The 11,931-nt window shown below is 38.9% G+C and overlaps 1 protein-coding gene and 1 non-coding gene across 2 annotated transcripts; one reads left to right on the top strand and one right to left on the bottom strand.

Moving 5' to 3' along the window:
• The first annotated feature begins 3,206 nt into the window (after positions 1-3,206).
• On the top strand, positions 3,207-4,163 carry LOC110288326 (olfactory receptor 6C6-like). The gene has a single exon (XM_021154704.1). The coding sequence runs from the start codon at positions 3,207-3,209 to the stop codon at positions 4,161-4,163; it is 957 nt and encodes a 318-aa protein (XP_021010363.1).
• Positions 4,164-10,556: 6,393 nt separating this feature from the next.
• LOC115030306 lies at positions 10,557-10,747 on the bottom strand. Its single transcript, XR_003835893.1, has one exon. It is a non-coding gene; the product is annotated as a U2 spliceosomal RNA (small nuclear RNA).
• Positions 10,748-11,931: the final 1,184 nt, after the last annotated feature.

The following is an 11,931-nucleotide window of genomic DNA, read 5'->3' as shown; positions in this document are numbered from 1 at the left end:
TGTGAGGTTTTACTATAGAACACTAGGAAATCTTCCACCGTCTCAAAAGGCAGTAAATTTTTATATAGTCATGTATGCCAAATTCTACAAGCTTATAACACAGGTTAATAATAAGCTTATAACAAGCTTATTCTCACAGGTGAACTGTAGTCAACTGTAGAGTAGAGGGTGATGTGATTTATTTTCATATCAACATGAGATAAATCAGTTAGCAATAATAGCTCTAAGAGGACATTTGTTCAATCACTGTATTTTGAAGTAGAATGAGGTGCTAAGGGAGGTGAGTGGATCATCAATGCTCTTGTGTGAAGAGATTCACACAAGGATGTTGGGCTGGCTTATGTGCAGAAAGCTTACTCAAATCTGCACATACAACTTATTGAAAAAGCTGCAGAACAGTCATAGGGTTAGTGCTTTTTCCAATTTCATTTGGTTTGCAGATAGGGGTGAAATAGTAGTCAATACAAGCACTATCTAAAATGAAAGTCTGACTTTTAAAAAATATTCTGTAACATTTCATCTAATGAACATAATTATTATTATTTATAATAATAATTATTTATTAATAAATTATTAGCATTTATTAGCTTGTGGTATTTTAGTCTGTAGGTTATTTTTTTTCCACCATGAGAATACATGGTAATGTTATTGTTGAGGAAGGACAAATCAGTGGTTTGGTGTGATGGAATCCATTACATGATTGTGCCATGCTGTCAACATGCAGTGTTATCATCGAGATGACCTATGTAAACAGGAACATTTTATAATGTTTCATGACATTTAATGTAAACCTGTGAATTGTATATTCTTCATCCAACAGTTTCATGGCTTAAATGACATGACACATGAGGGAAATTCCACATATTATTTTCAAAGAACACATGTTTGAACTATCACTATTTTTTGATTTACTTAAGTTTATTTGTCTAGGATATTGTCTATCTTAAGTTCCTTTTATATCCAAAAGTTTTATTCTTCTAAAAACTATGAGACTATCGTTGGAAAGGCATTTAATTTTCAATTTTTATTTAGTTCTTTGTATTTTTATATGTTCTGCTTTTAGGAAATAGTTTATGAATTAGAAGTTAAAAGATTGGAAATATTATTGTTAATATCTTCAACACAGAAGATATAATTTTTACAGTGTCCATTTTTAATTGATTTGACCATTTTTTAGTAATAGCAAAAACAATCAAGAAAAAGTTTTTTTTCCTTGAATGTTTTAATAAACCTCTTTTTCTTGGTAAAAATTTAATGAACATTTAACAAAGATGCTTAAAACTAACTTCCCTGCAGTAAGATTTTATATAAAAGTAAATATGAAAGAGTATCCTAGAGAAAGGATCAGCCCTGAAAACTGGATCTTATTAGAAGAAAAATTTGTAACATAGCTTTTAATAAGAAGATTTAAAGTTCATTCAAAAACTTTTATGGTGCTGAATTTTCAAAGCTATAACTTGAAAGCTCTAGTTCTTATTTTTGACCTTTTGGTATAAATACAACCTTGAATATATTTTTATATTTAAAGTTATTTGCCTCATTGTAGAACAGTAAAATATTAGTTTTGCATATGTAATGGTCAATGAAGTCAAGGTTTTATTTATTTAATTGCCAGGTGAACTGACATCTCAATTTTATTATTTTGATAAGATATCTGTATATCTAAAATTCATCTCAACCATCACCCACCAACTGTGAGCTTAAAATTTGACATACTCTCTTCTTTTCCTCTAGATTTTCTCTTTTTCTGACAAAATATAATCATGTTCTTGTAATTTAAGTAATGAGCAGAGCTAGACATTAGTAACAAATATTTTAAAATATATATTTATGTAATTTCTTCTTTATTATTATTTATACATTTGTAGATATAGTTTTGATATTTTGATTTTTGTAACATTTTTTCTTAATTAAAAAATATATTTATGGGCTGCCATGTATTTTTTCTTCACATTTCTTTTACCATAACCCAAAGGAACTTTAATATTTCTCTGCTTCCATTATATTTATTATAGCTCTTTGAAAAATTCTATATATTGTAAGCACTAATAAGGAGATCAACTATCTCTACTCCCTGTATAATCATTAAAGTGATTAATAATGAAATGTAATGCGTAGGAAGTGGCACCTCTGGGAAGTGCCATCAAAGAGCGGCGTTAGAAATATTCAAAAGAATACAATATTAAAATTATTCCTTGTGTTACTCTAAACTATCTGAAACACCATTTCATAAACCACAAAGGAATTTATGAGTTGGGACAGAGGCTCTGTAACCCAGTTATTGCTTTGAATTGCCTAGCATGGACAAAGCCCCATGTGCAGAACCTCAAACAGAAAGCACATGACTGGTATATTGACCATTCTGATTACTGACTTGATTTAGGTGTGTTTTGGTATGTATGTACTTTTTTAATGCCAAATTTAGATAACTTTTACTGGGCAATTTCATAATATTTAAATTCCAAGTTTTATATGTTTCCTAATTAATCATATAAATTAAAGAATTAGAACTATATTTATGGGAAAAATCTTTTTAGAATGCTTAAAATAAAGCAATAAACATCCAGAGATACAAAATATGTGTTGTCCAAACAAATTCAACTGCAAAACAAGAGGTGGATTGGAATATGTATGTTAAACATCATTTTTCTAATTATCACACACACACACACACACACACACACACACTAATTATCACTTTTATTCTTTACTGACAGATTTCTCATTCACAGATGACAATAATAGGAAGCCTTTCAGGATAACATTGTTTATTGGAGGTTTAGCTGATGACACATCCTTGAGGGGTAATCACTATAACACTAACCATAGAAGATGCTGCTTATTTTATATTAAAGTAGAAAGTATCTTTGTTGTAATAAAGCCTTCTTTGAAATGTCCTATTCCATTACATGTATTCTAAAATGGTAGTTTTTGTGGCCAATAGGAACAATCAATTAATTGGCAATTAACTTGAGATATTAACAAAACTGAGTATGTATGATTGCACTAGTATCTCAGAATTCAGAAAATCATGGTAATGTAATGTAGGGCATGTTCAAAGAGTGACTTGAATGTTGATTTCTGAAAATATAAGTGCATTTATTAAACATGAATATAGAATTTTTATAACTGAGAATGAAGAAATATTTTTCGTAGGTGTGATATTAATTAAATATTTTGTGTAGATTTGTTAGGAAACAAGAGAAATGAAGAACCAGTCTGTGGAGGTAGTGTTCGTTTTGCTTGGACTGACAGGTGACCCTCAGCTACAAATTCTGATTTTCCTGTTTCTGTTTTTCAATTACATCTTGAGCCTGATGGGAAATTTAGTGATCATCCTTCTCACCCTGCTGGATCCTCACCTCAAGACTCCAATGTACTTCTTCCTCAGGAATTTCTCCTTCTTAGAAATTGCATTCACTACAGTCTGCATTCCCAGATTCCTCACAAGCATTCTTTTAGGAGAGAAAATGATTTTGTATAATGCTTGTGTGGCTCAGTTATTCTTCTTTTTTCTACTAGGGGCCACAGAGTTCTACCTCCTGGCTGCCATGTCCTATGATCGCTATGTAGCCATCTGCAGACCACTGCACTACCCCATCATCATGAATAGCAAAGTATGTCACCTACTTGTCCTCAGTTCCTGGGTAACTGGGTTCTTTGTCATCTTACCCCCTTTGCTCTTGGGACTCAAACTGGATTTCTGTGCTTCCAAAACTGTTGATCACTTCCTTTGTGACACTTCTGTCCTGCAGTTGTCTTGCACAGACACACGGTTAATAGAATTGATGGCTTTTGCCTTAGCTATAATGACACTTATCATTACCTTGATCTTAGTGCTTTTCTCCTACACACTCATCATCAAAACCATCCTAAAGTTCCCTTCAGCTCAACAAAGGAAAAAGGCCTTTTCCACCTGCTCCTCACACATGGTTGTTGTCTCCATTACTTATGGGAGTTGTATCTTCATGTATGTTAAAACCTCAGCCAAGGAGAGAGTGACCTTAAATAAAGGAATAGCTGTGCTCAACACCTCTGTGGCCCCTCTGCTAAACCCTTTCATTTACACCCTGAGGAACCAGCAGGTGAAGGAAGCTTTCAAAAATGTGTTTCTTAGATTTTGTTCTTTTAAAAACTATGAGACAAGATTTAGACATCAATAATATGTGGCTGAAACATGAACTACTCTCAAATGTATTATTTGTGATCTAAACCAATTCAGCCATTGAATGTATTAATCATTTGTTTGCTAAGCCTACGTGAGTGTTTCTCTGTTTTTCTTTTAGTACATCTTCCTAACTGAGAGGTGAAAGTGCTTTCTCAAAACCAGAATCTTAAATTATATGTTTATGTATATGTTTATGTATATGTTTACAGAGAATTGTCATAAATTTCTATGTATTAAATGTTTGTTCAACCTAAACTTGCTAGATTTATCAAGTTAATTAAGCTATTTTGCATGGCTTACTTATAAAAGACATAGAACATGATTATAATGTAACATAATTGGATTGTCATAGAAGGTAGAAAATTTAGTAATTTGAAAAATAAATTAAAAAAGAAAACACTACTTCCAGTGGACCCTAAAAACTGAAACACATGAGTCCTATGATGAATGACATAAAATATGCTGTAATTGGTAAATTGTTGTAAATATTCTCCTGCAAAAATGTGCTGAGAATATAGCTTAATTTGATGAGTTTTGTTTAAAATAATTAAACTTGGAGTTTTGTACTAATTATTTTATTGGTTTATAACTTATAAATGCCCATTTATAACTTTTAAATGTTGAAGGGGATTATAACCCAAGAAAGATATTCCAATTGTTCTTTATTTGTACCTTGGTTTGGAGAATTTCTATTAAACTAAAATCAGCAAATAAAATGTCTATCAATTCTGATCATGTCAATTTTCACAAATTTAACTATGTATTTTAAAACACAACTGCAAAATAATTTTAAACCTATGTACTGCACAAGTGTCCATACCTGAGTCCCTAGCAGGTCTCACAACAAATTGTTCCTTCTGCTTATTCTAGTCACTCTGTACCACTACCCATCTCCATCTGAGAATATTTGATAATTGCACATTAGTCTCACCTTTCTGGACTCAAAGGAAAGGAACTGAAGGGAAGGGAAGGGGAGGGGAGGGGAGAGGAAGGAAGAGGAGGGAAGAAAAGGCAAAGCACTTTTGGTAGTGTCTGCTCTTTGCCTTTTCCAATTTACATAGTACAGTTTCCCATGCTTCTCCATGAATCTGTTCAGACCTTCTGTAGCAGTATAAATATTGTGTTATTATTTTTTTGTGGTAGTTTGGTTGAAACCTTTAACAACATATTTTTTATTGGATTTTTTAAATTTACATTTCAAATGTTATCCCCTTTCCAGGTCTCCCCCCTGAAACCCCCTATCCCACCCCTCATGCCCTCCCTCCCCCTGACACTATGAGGGTGCTCCCCTACCCACCTACCCACTCCTCCCTTCCTGCTCTGGCATTCCCCTACACTGCAGCATCGAACCCTCACAGGGCCAGGGGCTACTCCTCCCACTGATGTCCAGCAAGGCTATGGCTTGGTTGGACCACTGTGTTCTTATAACAATAAACATTCCTCCCTTTGTTTTAATAGTTTGCCAATTTCATTCCCTGAGCAACCAACCCACAGGGCTGAATCATTACTTCAGTTTAAGTGAAAATATGAAGAGCAAACTCCATTTAATAAAAGCCCCTGTCTTTCCAGTGTGCCATGAAAAAAAGAACACATGCTCACTAAGAATCAACTTATGATTAAAAAAACAAACTGAAACAAAAACAGTTCCATTATATCTTGGGAATTCCATTCTCAGGGCAGAGAAGCTAATGAAATTTTCCTTAGTTAATATTTGAGAATGCTGAATAAGGTACATTGCACATTCTCTTGCTTTTTTTAGGTCCCACCTCAGCTGGAAATCAGGACTCAGTTTGTTTAAATGTCTTGCACTGTATTCCAATATTTGACCTCCAACCAGGTAAGCTGCCTGTCGACCTCCTTTTTCTCTGTTCCACCGGATCCAAACTCAGTCCCATTCCCATCTCTGCAGCAGAATACCTTAGGCAGCCTTCCCTGTCTTCCTGCTCCAGTTCCCTGTGGATTTCACAGATCTTCTACTTCTAACCTTTCCCTCCCAACTTGTTGAATTGTTCCAGACCCCTTGCTAACCCGAAGGCCACCCATTCAAAGGTAAAAGGTAGACTGAAGGCAGAATAACACCTATCCTACTGCTCCTGAAATCCAGTAGTCCAGTCTCATCCAAAACTCTGTAGCTGGAAACCTGCTGTGATCTCACTTTCCTCTTTGACCCCACCCCCAAGGGAACACAGATTTTCTCCTCTAACATTCCTTCCCCCATCTCATCCTAGCATCCCAGTCTCCAACACCAGCAGGTATTTCCTGTAAACCCACCCACCTGAATGGGTCAAAAAGAAGGCAACACAGAGCAATCACACTTTTCAAAAATTCAGAGAGGAAATGGAATCCAAGGAACAAAATACGCACCCTACCTAGTCAAATACAGAAATCTGAATCTAAACCTATAATTGTCTCAAATCAAGCTGCTAAGATGTCAGTGGAAAAAAAAAAACAATCAATAACAACCAGGAACATATATCTCCACTAGTACCCAGCTATCCTACCACAACACACCTTGGATATTTCAGTATAACTGAAGCACATGTTAAAGACCTTAAAATATCCTTTATGAATATGATAAAGTTCCTAAAAGAGGAAATTAATAAATCCCTTAAAGAAAACCAGGAAAACTTGTGCAACTGCAAAAGACAAAGACCAAGTAACATATAATGGCAGAAATGTTAGAATTACACCTAACTTCTTTGTGGAGCTTCTAAAAGCCAGCAGAGCCTAGACAGACATGCTGCAGATTCTAAGTGACCACATAATCTAGCCTAGACTGCTATGCCCAACAACCTTTCAACTACTGTAAATGGGGGAAAAAAGATATTTAGATAAGGTCAAATGTAAACAGTATCTATCTACAAATCAAGTCCCACAGAAGGTGCTAGAAGGAAAATTCAGACCAAAGGAAAAGTTAACTACATCCATCATATTTATTTATTTATCCACTTTACATCCCAGTATCAGACCCCTCTCTCCTTCCACTACCCCTTACACAGATCCTTTGCTCATTCCCCCTCCTCTTCTCCTCTGAGAGTGGAGAGCCCTCCTGGGTCTATCAGTGTGTCCTGTCTTACCCTCCCCCCACCACAGGTGCATTCTCTTCCACTGAGGCCAGACTAGGCAGCCCAGCTAGGGGAACAGGATCAACAAATGGGCCACAGATTCAATGACAACACACTCTTCAATTATTGGGAAACCCGAATAAAGATCATGCTGCACTTTTGCTACATATGTGCAAGGGGGTCTAGGTGCAGTCCAAGCTTGCTTCCTGGTTGGTGGTTCAGTCTCTGGTAGCCCTAAGGGTTCAGGTTAGTTGAGTGTGTTGGTCTTTCTGTGGAGTCTTTGTCTTCTTCGGGTCCCTCAGTCCTTACCCCAAACTTCTACAAGACTTTGAGCTCCATCTAATGTTTGGCTGTGGGTCTCTGTATCTGTTTCCAGTGGTTGCTGGGTGAAGCCTCTCTGAGGACAGTTATACTAGGCTACTCTCTGAAAGCATAATAGAGTATCATTTATAGTGTGAGGATTGGTTCTTGCCCAGGGAATGCATATCTGTTTTGGCCAGTCATTGGTTGGCCCTTCCCTCCATCTCAGATCTATCTTTTTTCTCACACATCCTTTAGTCATGTCACATTTTGGGTCAAAAGTTTTGTGAGTTGGCTTCTTTGTCAAAAATCAAGTGTCTGTAGGTGTGTGGGTTCATTTCATGGTCTTCAATTCGATTCCATTGATCAGCCTGTCTGTTTCTACACAAATACACAGGAATTTTTATCACTGTCTATTTTTCTTTGTAGTACAGCTTCAAGTCAGGGATGGTGATACCGCCAGAAGTTCTATTATTGTACATGATTGTTTTATCTGTCCTTGGTTTTTTGTTTTTCCATACAGAGTTAAGAATTGTTCTTTCGAGGACTGTAAAGAATTGTGTTGGAATTTTTATGAGAAATACATTGAATCTGTAGATTATTTTTTAGTAAGACAACCATTTTCATTCTGTTAATCCTACTGACCCATAAGCATAAGAGATCTTTCCATCTTTGGGTATATTTTTTAATTACTTTATTCAGAGGATGTTGGAAGCTATTAAGACAACACTATTGTCCTGATCTCTGAATTGGGCCTCTCCCCCCGAGAAGAAAAGGGGGTCAAAATCAGGCCACTAAGGCACTGTTCTGAGAACAACCACAAAATGTTCCAGTCCTAAGTCAGAGCCCCATGTCCTGACCACAAGATGTACCCTGATACCACCAAGTTCCTGCTTCCCCATGTAGTTGCCAAAAGAAAAATTTCCACTACCCCATCCCTCCTGCTGAGAAGTACTTCCTCCTTTGCTTGTGCATTTCTGTTGCCCATTCCTCCTGCTGAGAAGTATTTCCTCCTTTGCTTGTGCATTTCCACTGCCCCATTCCTCCTGCTGAGAAGTATTTCCCCTTTTGCTTGTGCATTTAAGCCTTGAGCCTTGCTGAATACAGAGACACCTTGATGCTTCTCAGACTGTTTACATGTCTTTCCTCACACTTGGTGTCCGTCTTTCCCTCCCCCCATTTGGTTCTTAGGAGAAGGTCCCCTCGAGACCCTCAAATAACTGGACCTGCTGGACAGGTCAAGTGGCGCCAGACGTGGGGCACGAGGTACGACCACCCTCCGGACAATGGATTTAAGAGGTACGGCGCAGACACTTTGCTTGAGTGTTGCGGATGTCGAGAGGTAAGCCTGCGCATAAAATTGTTGTCCCATTCACCATGGGTAATGTTCTGTCCAAAGAGACAGCTTTTATTCAAGAGATGAAGGGGTCTCTTTAGGAGAGAGGGATGAGTTAAGAAAAAGGATTTAATATTTTTTGTTGTTGTTGTTTTGTGGAAGAGAGATGTCCATGGCTGGTATTGAATGATCCTGAAATACACCCTTTAACTTGGAATAAAGTAGGCAAAGATATCAATGCTTTAATAAAACAAGGAGAAGATGTCCCTGAGTCCTTTTTTAGCTATTGGGGAATCGTCAGAGATCTCCTTAAACAGGCAGAAAAGGGCGGAAAGGGCGCTCGCCCCCTAGCCCTTACTGAAGATTTTTTAGAAAACTCCGGATTGCCATCTCGCAAAAGTGAAACTAAGCCACCAGTGAATCGTCAGTCTCGGCCGTCATCGGTTATAGATGCCCCAGTCCCTAAGGACTCCCTGCCTGCCCCTCTTTCTCCCCAAATTACATTAGATTCTAGAAAAGGGGCTACTGCTCAACCCCCTGTTAGACCAAAAAGGATTTACCCCATTTTGTATAAGGAGTTGTCAGATGAACCCCTCGATCCTGTCTCAGAGGTTGAATTGGATGAGGAAGCCTTTAAATATGAATAAGACCACTATGGTCCCGGGCCAGGTGCCTATCTTACCATCGAGCCCTTCAATTTCCACCCTCCTCCTTATTTGCCCCCATTTCCACCTAATCCTCAGCCTAATCCTTATCCTGTATCACTGGCCCCCTTGTCTGTTCAGAGATTACTTCAAACTAAGAGAGAGCTTCAGACTCAGATTACCAATCTTAAAGATGTTCTAGGACTTCAAAAAGACTACAAAACCTCAGTCTAGAGACTCAGAGTCTACAAAGGGCCCTCATGGGGGACTTTCAAGGTCCCATTCCCAAAACCCCTCAAACTGGCCGCAAGGGTCCCTCTCAGAAACAAGGGAATGAAAAATTGACCTTCCCTGTCCTCACCCGATCTCCAGCCCATCAGGCTGCTCCAGGTCATGAGGACCCACCCCCCCAACTTGCTCCTCCGAAAAAGATCAGGGGGAACCAGAGAGTGATGAGGAGGAGGATCAAGCAAACTCTGATTCCCATGAGGGTGGCATGTCCCCTGATGGAGGGTTGGACACCAACAGCCAACCAGTCTACAAAAATCTAAAACTGAGACATGTAAAAGATCTTCATTCAGCAGTCAAAAATTATGGGGTTAATGCCTCATTCACAGTATCTATATTAGAAGGTTTAGCAGGAGAAGGCTACTTGATACCCAATGAATGGAATAAATTTGTTCAGTCTGTCCTCACTAGAGGCCAATATTTAACTTGGAAGTCAGAGTTTGTGGACAGAGGAGAAAATTTGGCTGCAAATAATAGAAAGAATCTTACTAGTAAGACAGCCTCCTGGACTGCTGATAAAATCTGTAGTAAAGGCAATTTTGCTGCAGACAAAAAACAATTAGGACTCTCCCCTGGTGTCCTCAACCAGACTGCACAGGCAGACCTGGGAGCTTGGTTCGCTGTCCCTGCTGCAGGGGCGCTGACTACACCCCTAACCAAGATTATACAAGGGCCCCAAGAGTCCTATGCACAGTTCGTTGCCAGATTGCAGGAAGCAGCTGAGAGAATTTTGGGACCTGAGGAAAGTGAGGGTCTGTTAGTCCAACAACTTGCTCTTGAAAATGCGAATTCAGCATGTAGGGCTGCCCTAAGAAGTAAAACCAAGAGTTTAGATATAAATGGTATGATCAAGCTTTGTAATGAGGTAGATGTGTTTTTCCAACAAGTTTTAAACTGATAAGAACAGATACTACACTTGATCTTAGCCAAAAGGCCGAGAAGTGATTCCAACAAGTTTTAAAGTCTATTAACCTGGTCATTGGGGCTGCTCTACAACTAAATAAAGGAGAAAAAACTTGCTATAGATGCAACCAACCTGGATATTTTGCTAGAGGATGCCCTACACAAAGACAGAGCACCCTAGTCTCAACCATGCCTGTTACCCAACAAATCCCCCCCCCCCGCGTCTTTGCCCTCAGTGCAAGAGAGGCCACCATTGGGCATGAGATTGACAATCTAAGACTGACATCAAAGGCCACCCACTCCCTGCGGTCCAGGAAAACATCCAGAGGACCCCTGCAGGGTCTGTCTCCCCTGATGACAACTGCAGACAACCCCTTAGACCCCTTGGGAGATTGTGCAGGGCCACGGCAGGGAGTGCAGGATTGGACCTGTGTTCTTCCACCACCAGGATTATAACTCCTGAGGAGGGAACAGTGGTCATAGAAACAGATGAATTTGGGCCCCCTCCCCAAAAGAATTTTTTTCTCATCATTGGCTGAGTGTCCAGACTTTTACAAGGCCTAACGGTGACTCCTACAGTGGTTGACACCGACTCCCATGGGGAGATAAAAATCTTAGTCACCGCCACGCAGGGACCACTTACCCTTAGGGCTGGAGAGCACATAGCCCAAGCCCTACCACTCCCACTATTCAGCCATTTCCCTTATATGAAAGAGGAGTGAGGACCATCCTTCCCGGGATCCTCAGAAGTCTACTGGNCACAGAAAATAACTGATTCACAGCCCATGCTGACTTTGTTTCTAGAGGGCAAACAGTTTCAAGGGCTCCTGGATACTGGGGCAGACTCGACAGTAATTTCCTCAACACATTGGCCTGCAGCCTGGCCCTTACAACCCACTGCCACTCATTTAAAAGGCATAGTTCAAACACAGGACACTTTATAAAGCTCCAAACTGCTAACATGGTCAGACAAAGAAAACAATACTGGAACTGTTCAACCCTTTGTGGTTAAAGGTCTTCCTGTGAATCTATGGGGAAGAACTTAGAGGCTTGGAAAAGTTCTCACCCTCTCGCCTGGGGCCTAAGATTGTATCAAGATAACTATGATAATGGCCTGACCTTTAAGGTTCAGCTTCTTAAAACCATCCCTAACAATCATAAAGCATCCATAGGACCTAATCCCCAATTACATCACCCTAAACCCCCAAACAATACCCTGCTTCCAGG

Source organism: Mus caroli, unplaced genomic scaffold (assembly GCF_900094665.2).
Source record: "Mus caroli unplaced genomic scaffold, CAROLI_EIJ_v1.1 scaffold_8385_1, whole genome shotgun sequence".
NCBI lineage: Eukaryota > Metazoa > Chordata > Mammalia > Rodentia > Muridae > Mus > Mus caroli.
This window is presented reverse-complemented; position numbering and strand designations above follow the sequence as displayed.

Bases quoted from the DNA above. Each gene is read 5' to 3' on its own strand.
- LOC110288326 (XM_021154704.1), top strand. From the start codon at position 3,207: ATGAAGAACCAGTCTGTGGAGGTAGTGTTCGTTTTGCTTGGACTGACA.